The following is a 12,562-nucleotide window of genomic DNA, read 5'->3' as shown; positions in this document are numbered from 1 at the left end:
ATCTTACACTAAACACTTCCATCTCCTTAGATTCAAGAAGATCCATGGAGATTCAATCTTGAAGTTAGAAAGAGAAAGTTTGATTTTTGGTGTAAACTTGGGTAAGTGATTTCTATATTCATAGATTAGACATGTATGAGTTTGTACATGAGTATTCTTGAGAGTTTGAAGTAAGAAAATCACCCCCTCCCTTTTCCTTCAAATTTTCGAAAAAAATGGGTATCTTACCCTTCAAAAATTTTTCTTCTTCTTTCCTTGATTTGAGGTGAGAAAAGTGATCTATGTGATGTTTGGTGATGATTAGCATGTGTTTTGAAAAGCTATGCTTTGTGATGTAAAAATTTGGTTGAGTTAGTTTACCCCAATTTGGGAATTTTTGAGTTGATGATCAAGGTGATGAATTGATGATGTATATGAGTCTATGAGATGTATATGATGATGATTGATGGAGTAAATTGAGTATATGTTGTCAAATGATGATTTTGATATGAGTTAGTTTACTAAAATTAGGGCTATGTGCATCTATGCTCAAATTGGTGAATTGATGGTTTATATGTGAGTTAAATGGGTTAAGATTGATAGATATATGATGAGATTAAAGATCCATGTGAGTTTATAAAATTTCAAAGAGTTTAGTTTAATAAAAATTAGGACTTTCTTGTCTATGTGTTTAATAAGTGTTTTGGCTTAAGATATATGAAATTGAGCATGATATTAGTGTTTTAATATGTTTGATTAAGTCTAATGTAAGCTAAGTAAAATTTTGACTTGAGTTAGTTTATGAGAGTTTTTGAGTTTTCATATTTGAGAAGTCATCGATTGTTTAAATGTGGTCTATTTTGATCTATGACCATTATGTGAAAGATGTCATGCTTTTGTTGAGAATTTTATGTTGATATATGAGTTTTTCACTAGAGTTAGTTTACATGATAAAAAGGGAAATATAGGTGTAAAATGAGTTACATGATGTATGGAGTCAATAATGAATGATTGAGTGTTTTTGAGCATGAGATTGAGAAGAGGATTTGATTGATACGTTGTTGAAACGTTTCCCTTGAGATTTGAGTTAAGATGTAAAAGAGGAGAGTTAATTTGAGTATGATGAGTTTTATAATGTGTTTGAATGTTTTTAAGTGTTATATATGTTTAGGATGAGCTTTGATTGGTTTTCTTTGAAGGAATGTTGATTTGAGCATTTAAGAGTTGGGAATGAATTTTTGGTGATTTTTCGTAGGCTACTGACCTACTGTGATCGACGGTTTGTCGATGTCAAAAAGCTTTGAAAATTTTACAGAATGTCCCTACATGAGTCTTGAGCACCTCTGTAAAATTTCAAGTCATTTGGACTTGATTTACTATTTTTATAAAATGCAAAACCAAATCTGCACATTTCTGCCGGGAATTTCAGAGAACAGGGGACAAAGTCATTCATTTCAGTGACTTCCTGTGTGATTTAGATTTCCAAATTTTATGGTATCAACCTTACTGTATGGGCTAGATATCCACCAAATTTGAGCGCAGTTTGACAACGTTTACTATTTTTGAAAAATCAAACTTTTCGATTGCTCAAAACTGCCGAATATGGTAGGCTGTAGTAAAACAGTCATATCTCCCAAACCACTTGGAGTTTCTGACTCTACTTTTTTTTAAATGAAACTAGACTCAAATACCTTTCTTTTGGTATGAGTCTGGAATCCAGGGGATGTCGGAGTCAGAACGTGTTAAATTTTGAAGTTGAGTCAGTGGGAAAACAGAGCATGTTTTGTTGATGTTTGCTTGTATTTTCTTATGTGCCTTATGTGTTTATGTTGCCTAAGTGTTTGAATGAGATTAGACGAGTCTTATATGAAAGATGAATCGAGACTTAGAACCATGATTTTTTTTGAAACCTATCCTTGGACTTAAGGATTTGAAATGAGTGAAGAGTTTATGTAGAGTTGGTTAAGGAGATAGAATATAATATAGAGCATGAGTTAAGGCATGAGAGTTTGCCAATGAGTTTCTAATCGAGATTCATTTTCTGACATGAACCTTCGATGATGACGATGATCCCTGAAGACACAAGCAGAGCAAGGAAGTAAGTAACTCCGCTTTGACGGGAGTTTTTGAGTAAGGTCTTCAGGTGGGCAATATTTTGAGTATACAAATATTATCCGAGCTTTCTAAAATGATTTAATGATATAATGATGTTATGAGATTAACAAATGTTTTGAGATAAATGATGTTTGAGAACTGTTTGACTTGCCAATTTTTGATGTTGAGCTTGTGTGTTACCCTCTACTGATGAGACGAATTCGGTCCTGCCACAAGCGGGATTTTGTGCACAGAGGTGACTGTGAGCCGTCTTCGGGTCGGCCGGTCACGGTACTTGAGAGGGAGGCCTACTTCTCAGTACCTTTGATGATGAGTAGTGGATGTGGTACATACATGATGAATGTTTAAACTGCGCAGTTACTTATTTATGATGTTGATTATGAAAACTGCATGCACAGATTCATTGATGCTAACTTATTTCTGTGTATTGCTGAGATGTGGCAAGTTTCAAACTTATAGCTCTAAGAGCGCCTTTCTTGTTTTTCGGCGTTTGCCCACTGAGTATTATATACTCACGCCCTGCATGTATTTCTAAATGTGCAGGCTAAGCGAGGAGTGAGATTGGTCTGGTGCTGGTGGGGGATCGTTAGATGACGTATTTGCTTTATCGTATTTTCCTTTTTATCGATAAAGTCTTGATGTGAAGTTACTTTGAATATGAATCAAGTAATATACTCACGGTTATGTGTCTCCATACATGTAACTGGTTCACCTTTTGCTGCGATACTCTGCATATTATGTTTCCTTATGAAAAATAAGCTATACCTGCATTGTTTTTGTTCGTGAAATTCCTGATAATTGAAAAGTTACAACGACGTTGACGATTTTACCCTTGGGTTCAATTAATAATATTTTCCTTAGCATGCTTTGATGTGAGTTTCCGCTTGATGTTCGACCTATTCTTCTTATCTTTTATTCTTTAAAAAATAGTCGTATCGATACTCGTACCCCACTATCACTAGTGTCGGGTCTTCGGGCTGCGACAGGGTGGTATCAGAGCAGGTCATCTGCTCTGAGTCTATTGCTTGACTGAGTTGAACCTTTGATTACTGGTATCTTTTTAACTTGAGTACTAGTCTAATTTGAATTCTTAGGCTAGTTTGAGAGAGTCAGTTTGAAACGAAACCCCAGCACCCCATCTCCTCCGGCTTAACGAGGTAAGAGGTTGATGTTGTTTCTTATTGCTTTTCTGTTAAAAGCTGAGTTTGGGTTACTAATGAGTTATGAATTGTTTTGATGACGGAATTATTTGAGATGATGGAATCTGATATGAGGCAGTTGATGTGGAATATGAGGAGGAATGTTGAGGCTAGTATAGCCGATGCCCCACCGTACCAAACGAGGACGAGTATGTTGTTGATTGAGATGTACCAAGTAAGTTTCGTCATCCATTTTCTAATGGATATGATGTTTTATATTACAGGATGCCGAGTCATATCGAGACAGCGATGCAGCGATGGTTCAGGGAGTATATCCCGGACGAGGATGACACCTTGGGTGAACTTCTGGCACACTATCACCGACGATGGAGGAGGGCTATTCCCTATGGGATCGATGGCGCGGAGGCCATTACGCTTTTGATTCCACTACTGCCACCTTTGTGGCGAGACTGGGCGACATCTTTAGTGCCCCAGTACGTAGATACTACCTGGTTGGAGGGCATCAGGTACGGAGACCTTAGTGGCTTCATCGCGACGCTGAGCCACCGTTATTTTGGTTATGGCGATCCGCCTTCACCGCCGTATGGAGAGCTTGAGGGACCAGCCCAGGGAAGGGAGCTAGTTGTTGTGCCTCCACCTCTCGAGGAGCCGATTCTGATGGCACCTCTACCCCCAGCTGATCCGATTTCAGTTTCTCTCGAGTCTGATGATCCAGAGCCGATGGTTTTCGAGCCGTACTCACCTGGGATTGAGCGTGATCCGTTTGCGTTTGTATCACTTATTCCTTCTCCCAGTGCTGATTTCCCGCCTTGGGATTTGACACCGGCGACGACACCGTTGCCATTGCCACCTGTTGAGTCGACACAGCCGATTGATTCTACTGAGTCTGAGACGCAGCATGTTCCTTCCGATCCATATCCGAGGGTTGCCCCGCTGCCTGAGCTTGGCACTTTGGCCTTCCAGACGTACATGCACCCGATTTTATATTCACCGTACCGAGACGATCAGGAGGGAGGATCTCGGCCGGCACGCTCCGATAGTGATAAGGAGGACCCCGAGGAGGAGACTCCCGAGATGACGGTCGGCTATGGTTGGACCCAGCCACTGCAGCGTCAGACTACTGCCGATGGAGTTGATACGTGGATACCTATTCCTGAGACACCTGTCTATACTCCGATAGTGGATGAGTCAGATTATGACAGCCCGTATTGATTGAGGCGACGAGCTGGATCTCGAGAGATGATGCCTAGTGATCACGTGTGTCTCGCAGGCGCGTATATATGTATAGGTGCATAGTTGTTATATATATATATAGGTAGAGAAGCATAGTATAGTGTGTATGTGTGTATAGCCTAGATCTATATATGCTTAGTATGTATGATGCTTGTATAGTTAGAGCATCATTTTGGAGTTAGGGCTTTTGTACATAAGACCTTACTTTTGTAAAAGACCTCGATAGAGAGGCAATTTTCCATATATATATATATACAAGAGATGTTTATGATTAGTGAGTTTCACTATCTTTAGCAGAGCTTTGAGAATGATGATGATGCTGATGCATGATGAAAAATGAGAAATAGAGATTGATGAGGATTTCGAACGATGATAGACGAGAAATAGACTGGATGAGAGTTTTGAGAACTTTGAGATCACAAATGAGATATAGAAGTGAAATGAGAAACGAGGATTTGTATTTTGTAAAGACGAACGGTTAGTTTAGAGATTGATAGTTATATAACTCTTTTTCCTTTTGTAGTATACCCCCGAAAAGAAGAGGGAACCAAACATAAACCGAGAAGAAGATGAAGAAGATGAAGAAAAGGAACAGAGAAACCAACCGTTGAGATAATACGACGAGAGTTAGAGTTTTCATCGCGATTTAGGGACACGACCCTAATAGGACGAACGTGTTATGGAGACTTCATGGGATGCATAGATACTATTGACCAATAGTACTTTGAAATAGAGGTACTTTCACCGGGACCGCGCGTTTCATCGCTAGAGTAGTCGTGAGAGTAGACTTATGGAGTCCCTATCCCGCTTGGTCGTATTTAAATTTTTCTGCATCCATTTGAACTCCAACAGGAGATGAATTATTTGCTATTAAGAAATTTTTCCAGATCCACTGTATTTGAGCCTGAGCCGTTTGTGTTGGAAATCCTTACCCCTCTGCTTTAACAGTGGACAATTTATTCATTCATTTTCCACTTAGTGGATTGCTTTTACTCCCAGTATTGATTTACCCCAATCATATTATATCTCAGTTTAATTCTAGATTGTGTTCTAGCTTTTGATCTTGCCTTGATTGTAACTTCTTCATTATCCTTGAAATAGCACTGGCTATTATGGAATCATTCCATTACTTGAGCTCGTCTTGTTCAAAATCAAGCATTTTTATTCATCACATCCTATTACCCTACCACATCCGACAAGAACTAGGAATGTCTAGGTAACTAGGATGGTATAACAATAAGAGTGTTTGGAAAAAAACACGATATATGGGAGCAGCCATAGAATATAATTATTACGGGACGAGCACAACTTTTCGATTATGGATTTTCTTATATTAGCCAAGTATGCAACAAGCTAACAAATTCGAGGACGAGAAGAAGTGATGCTAAGCCAGAATAGGCAATAGCAGGTTCAAGAAGATCGAGATGATGGGTTAGAGCAGATAATGTTTTCCACGATAGTAGACTGGGATGACGACTAGTATAGATGTAGCATCGTCGTAATAATAGGGGATGTTTTATTTTCGTTACGCCCCGCAATTAGTAAGAGTTCTCGAAAGAGAAAATTTTCTTATATGTCTATATGACGATGACCAGAGAGTCTCTATGCTTGAGTAGAGTTTTGAGCTAATGTTGCATTGATAGACATGAAATATGTCTTTGACGATGAGTTATGAGAATTGAGAAAATAGCATGATGTTGAGTAAGAGTCTTATGATTCGTGAGTTATGAGAATTAGTTCTAAGGTTGATATATGTTCCCTTAGACTTATGCCGAGAAAGAGAAACCGAATAAAGAAAGAAATAGAGTTGATGATACGAGATGAGGCAATAAAACCGTAGCTGAATACGAACGTCAGTTTCGCGACTTGGTTCGGTATGCCACATATCGAGGAGAGATGAACGAAAAAATGTTAGAATTGCTTCGATCATGATTGAGAAGATGTCAGTTTTGTTTCGATCAGGTTTGAGACAAGAGGTACGAGACGATGTAACGAGTCAGAGTGCGGTTATGTCTACTGAAGCACTAAATAGAGCGTTGGATATAGAACTGGTCATACAGCCAAAGAACGTGATTTAAGCTTCAGCACCCCGAACGATTTTGAGCACGAAAATGTGCAATCCATCCTTTCCTGGATGCGGGCAAGAAGAAAAGAGAAAATAGGACGACCGAAGTCAAGATTCCCAAGGAGCCGTGGCGGAGTCAAAATACGCCACCGCGACATCAGAACTGAGATGAACAGCCTTATAATTGGCCCAGCTGCCCCAGCAGCAGTTTTTTTTTCAAGGACCGCGAGGGTTATCGCCTTGTCAAAGAGCAATAAATTACATCTGAGAGAATGCAAGATGAGACAGAATAGCTGTTACACCTGCGGAAGGGTCGGGCACTACTCGAAACAGTGTTCGAATCGTTAGCAAAGTGGAAGCGGATGACGACCGAGTCAGTTTCGGCCGCAACTCAAGACGATGAAAGGAATCCTACCGCCACCTCTACCACAGCGACGACAGCCAGCCTATCGACCACGTCAGTCAGGAAGGCAACTACCAGCCCCGCAGGCAAATCAACCGCATCACCAGAGACTGTTCGCGCTTGAGCAGAAAGCACCGGACAAGAATAGAAGAATTTTATCAGATATAGGCGAGTTGAAAAATGTGCCATAGTATGTTTGTTCGACACTGAACATAGAGCTTGCTCCACAACCTCTACAGAGTAGCCACACCATAGGCAGAATTACTACGGTTTTATCCGTATGCCCTAACTTAGAATTTAAGTTAGAATCGATTAAGCTCGAGATTAGAAATTTGAGATTGATGCATATGTGGTACTTGGATATAAATGTGAGGAATGGACTGGTTAGAAGAAAATCGTACGAAGATACAATGCACGGAGAGACGAATATATTTTCAGCCATTTGGCCGAGAACCAATTTCCTTCATTGGTATTGTGAGAAAATGGAAGAAGACGCCGATTATCTCGGCGCTGCAAGCAAGAAATCACTTGCGAAGAAAAGATACAACTGCGTACGTTGTATATTTTGAACCAGAGAGACGAATCCAAGGCAAATGTTGATGACGCGCCAGTCGTGTGAGATTACAAAAACGTTTTCCCTAAAACTTTACCGGGTTTTCCCCAGATCGACAGCTTGAGTTACGATCGAGTTAGAACCTAGCGCCGTACCGACGTCGAAAGCGTCGAACAGAATAACCCCCACAGAGTTGCAAGAGTTAAAGCTGCAACTCCAAGAATATCCAGATATGATTTTCTTTTCGACCCAGTGTTTTTCCGTGGAAGAGCACCAGTTCTTTTTGTTAAAAAGAAGGATGGAAACTTGAGGCTGTGTATCGATTATCGAGAGCTGAATAAAGTAACGTTGAAGAATCAATATCCGTTACCCCGGATCGATGATCTGTTCGATCAACTACGAAGAGCAAGCACCTTTTTACAGATTGACTTGAGGATGGGATACTATCAGCTGAAAATACGATCGGAAGATATTTCCAAAGACGGCATCGCGTGTGCAATATGGCATTACTATAAACTCAAAGATGTTTGGAAGAAATGCCTTTCGGTTTGACAAATGCACCAACTGTGTTCATGAATCACATGAACCGCATTTTTCGCAAATACTTAGACAAGTTTGTGTTAGACTTTATAGACGATATCCTGATTTACCCGAAGAGTAAACGAGAACGCAAAGAGCGTATGATGATCGTGTTAGAAAGATTACGAGCTGAAAAGCTTTAAGCAAGGTTAGCAAATGAAAGTTCTGGCCTGAAGAAGTCAATTTCCTCGGCCATATTGTTTCTGCGAAGAGGAATTGAAGTAGACCCAACAAAAGTTCAAGCGGTACAGGAGCGGAGATCGCCAACCACACCGCACGAGATTCACAGTTTTCTGAGATTAGCAGGGTATTATCGACGTTTTATTGAGGGCTTTTCAGAAATCGCTAAGCCATTGACGCATCTGCTAAAGAAAGAAGTCAAGTCCGTCAGACGGACGAATGTGAGCAAAGTTTTCAAGAGCTGAAAAAGAGGCTCACTATAGCCCCAGTGTTAGCTATTCCAGAAGCGGATCAAGAGTATGCAGTTTATACTGATGCATCGAGAAATGGTCCAAGATGTGCACTGATGCAAGAGTGAAGAGTTATAGCGTATGCTTCGCAATAACTGAGATCACACGAGATGAGTTATCCGACGCATGATTTAGAATTAGCAGCCGTAGTGCATGCTTTGAAGATCTGGAGACACCATTCCTACAAAGTACGGTGTGAGATATACACTGACCATAAAAGTCTCAAATATTTCTTTGAGCAAAAAGATCTGAACATGCGATAAAGAAGATGATGAAAGTTAGTGCAGGATTACGATCGAGGAGCAAATTGTCACCTTGGGAAAAGGCTAACGTTGTAACCGACGCATTGAGCAGAAAGAATCAGGGAGAGTTAGGATTTCTCCTTACCCGAGAAGAGAACCCAATCAAGGAATTCGAGAAGATGAATTTGGAGGTAGTAATACCACCACCAACGACAGAAATAATAATTTCTGCGCTGAACGTTACCCCTGACTTACGATCGAGACTAGTCACAGCATAGAGAGTGGATGAGAAGATGGAAAGATTGCGAATAAAGATTCGAACCGAAAAAGTAGAGAATTATCAAGAGACGACAGATAATGCCTTCTTGTTTAAAAAGAGAGTGTGTATACCCGATAAAGAAGAGTTGAGGAATGAGATTATGAGCGAAGCTCATGACACCCCTTACGCCACACATGTGGGTAGTATAAAGATATGCCAAGACTGAAACGACGCTTTGATAGGAGAATAAGAAGCGAGAGATGGCATCATTCGTAGAAGGATGTTTAACGTGTTAACACGTGAAGGCGCCACTTTGGCAACCTTATACAATTATACCTATTAGAGACTTCCACAATAGAAGTGAGACCACTTAGCCATGAATTATGGCATTGATTAGCAAAATCGAGAAAAGAAAACTCAACAATTGAGTAATTGTGAATAGATTCTGTTGATGATAGAAACGATGAGTATGTGAGTTTTTCCCTATCTCGGGGAGCATGTTGTTTTCGAGTTAACAAGAACTCAAACCGAGATATATAGGACCTTATGATATGTATTAGAGTAAATAGGCCATGTAGCCTATAAACTAGCGTTGCCTCTGAGCTTCGCGAACGTCCAAGACGTTTTCCATGTTTCTCAATTGAGAAAGTTCGTGTTTAATCCAAAACACGTCATCTATCAAGAAGAAGTGTCCCTGGAACCAGTTTTGAGCTACGAAGAAATAGACCTGATGCTATGCTGGACTGAAAGATCCAATAATTGAGGGACGAATCGATTCCTTTGGTGGAAATCCAATGGAGACATCACAGTCAAGAAGAATCAACATGAGAACTGAAGAGAAGACGAAAGAGAAGTACCCAGAGCTTTTTCCTGAAGAGGAATAACTCAAATTTCGGGACGAAATTTTTTTTAAGGGGCGTGGGATGTAGCACCCCGTACTTTTCCTCATGTTGTGAGATAGTGTCTTAACACTAATAAGAGTACCGAGATGTCAAAATACGAGACTATTTTTTTTTTTTTATGAGTAGTTAAGACAGATTGTCTTTTAAATAGAGATACGAGAGAGTAAACCGATGATAGAGTTAGAATGATGAGATTTGAGAAATGAGTTGAGATGGAGATGCTGATTATATTGAGCTGAGATTTTATTTTATTTCCGACTACCGGGAATAGAGTTACCGGATACTGAATTGTTAGAGATTGACTGTCCTATTAAGAAAAATAGGAATACTGAGTTGGAAATAGAGTCGAGGAAGAAAGAGTGAGAAACCTAGATATATAGAGTCGGTCAGAGAGACGTCTAGCTTATTTGAGCCTGCCGACTATTTTGATGTGATGTTATGTGAATTTACATGACTGAATGATTATGTGATTTTTGTGATATGTGTCATTATGACCAAGTTGTTATGATTTTTGTTTTGAGACCTTAGCACTTGGAATTTTTATTTAGTTTCCAAAGACAGTGCAGTTTATTTTTATCGAGAAATCGAATGATGCCGGTTTATGAAAATTTTTCCGAGCATAATATTTTTTAAATTATTTTTCTTCCTACGAAGAGGAATATTATATATATGTGAGTGCACTAATATGAGTGCTATAATTATTATTTTGGTCACATGAATAATTATGATGTGGTATTTTATTAATGAGTGACTTTACCATAGTTTTGTGATTTTATTTGATCACCTTTCACACACTTTATTTAATTACCCATACCATATGTTATATGCCTAAATTTTGCTAAGTATAGAATTGAGAGAGTAGAGAGTTGAGAGTACATTAGAGAGAGTGTAGAGATTAGTGAGAGGAAAGTGTAGAGATTTGAGAGAGAAAGAAGAGATTAGAGTGAGAAGATGCATTAATTGCATATATTCTCTAAGATTTTCAAATCTTAGCCAAGATCAATTTCATATCTTGCAAATATTTCTCTCACCTTTCCTCCACCCCATTTTCGATCTCTCTCCCTCTCCCTCATCTCTCACTTCACTTTCCACCATTTTTCCTCCATTGATGCACCTTCGGAGCTTCACAAAATCACACCAAAAACACAAATCACCCTCTAAATCTTACACTAAACACTTCCATCTCCTTAGATTCAAGAAGATCCATGGAGATTCAATCTTGAAGTTAGAAAGAGAAAGTTTGATTTTTGGTGTAAACTTGGGTAAGTGATTTCTATATTCATAGATTAGACATGTATGAGTTTGTACATGAGTATTCTTGAGAGTTTGAAGTAAGAAAATCACCCCCTCCCTTTTCCTTCAAATTTTCGAAAAAAATGGGTATCTTACCCTTCAAAAATTTTTCTTCTTCTTTCCTTGATTTGAGGTGAGAAAAGTGATCTATGTGATGTTTGGTGATGATTAGCATGTGTTTTGAAAAGCTATGCTTTGTGATGTAAAAATTTGGTTGAGTTAGTTTACCCCAATTTGGGAATTTTTGAGTTGATGATCAAGGTGATGAATTGATGATGTATATGAGTCTATGAGATGTATATGATGATGATTGATGGAGTAAATTGAGTATATGTTGTCAAATGATGATTTTGATATGAGTTAGTTTACTAAAATTAGGGCTATGTGCATCTATGCTCAAATTGGTGAATTGATGGTTTATATGTGAGTTAAATGGGTTAAGATTGATAGATATATGATGAGATTAAAGATCCATGTGAGTTTATAAAATTTCAAAGAGTTTAGTTTAATAAAAATTAGGACTTTCTTGTCTATGTGTTTAATAAGTGTTTTGGCTTAAGATATATGAAATTGAGCATGATATTAGTGTTTTAATATGTTTGATTAAGTCTAATGTAAGCTAAGTAAAATTTTGACTTGAGTTAGTTTATGAGAGTTTTTGAGTTTTCATATTTGAGAAGTCATCGATTGTTTAAATGTGGTCTATTTTGATCTATGACCATTATGTGAAAGATGTCATGCTTTTGTTGAGAATTTTATGTTGATATATGAGTTTTTCACTAGAGTTAGTTTACATGATAAAAAGGGAAATATAGGTGTAAAATGAGTTACATGATGTATGGAGTCAATAATGAATGATTGAGTGTTTTTGAGCATGAGATTGAGAAGAGGATTTGATTGATACGTTGTTGAAACGTTTCCCTTGAGATTTGAGTTAAGATGTAAAAGAGGAGAGTTAATTTGAGTATGATGAGTTTTATAATGTGTTTGAATGTTTTTAAGTGTTATATATGTTTAGGATGAGCTTTGATTGGTTTTCTTTGAAGGAATGTTGATTTGAGCATTTAAGAGTTGGGAATGAATTTTTGGTGATTTTTCGTAGGCTACTGACCTACTGTGATCGACGGTTTGTCGATGTCAAAAAGCTTTGAACATTTTACAGAATGTCCCTACATGAGTCTTGAGCACCTCTGTAAAATTTCAAGTCATTTGGACTTGATTTACTATTTTTATAAAATGCAAAACCAAATCTGCACATTTCTGCCGGGAATTTCAGAGAACAGGGGACAAAGTCATTCATTTCAGTGAC

At 38.5% G+C, this 12,562-nt stretch overlaps 1 protein-coding gene across 1 annotated transcript; it reads left to right on the top strand.

The window, feature by feature from the left end:
• Positions 1 to 3,087: 3,087 nt before the first annotated feature.
• LOC131026068 (proline-rich receptor-like protein kinase PERK14) lies at positions 3,088 to 4,466 on the top strand. The gene is made up of 2 exons (XM_057955843.1): positions 3,088 to 3,442; positions 3,518 to 4,466. Exon 2 carries the CDS (start codon positions 3,519 to 3,521, stop codon positions 4,464 to 4,466), a length of 948 nt encoding a protein of 315 aa, XP_057811826.1. The 5' UTR covers positions 3,088 to 3,442; position 3,518.
• Positions 4,467 to 12,562: the final 8,096 nt, after the last annotated feature.

The sequence above is a fragment of the Salvia miltiorrhiza genome, chromosome 5, assembly GCF_028751815.1.
Source record: "Salvia miltiorrhiza cultivar Shanhuang (shh) chromosome 5, IMPLAD_Smil_shh, whole genome shotgun sequence".
In the NCBI taxonomy this organism is placed as follows: Eukaryota; Viridiplantae; Streptophyta; class Magnoliopsida; order Lamiales; family Lamiaceae; genus Salvia; species Salvia miltiorrhiza.
Note: the sequence above shows the minus strand (reverse complement) of the source record. Positions and strands in the feature narration are given on the sequence as shown.

Bases quoted from the DNA above. Each gene is read 5' to 3' on its own strand.
- LOC131026068 (XM_057955843.1), top strand. From the start codon at position 3,519: ATGCCGAGTCATATCGAGACAGCGATGCAGCGATGGTTCAGGGAGTAT.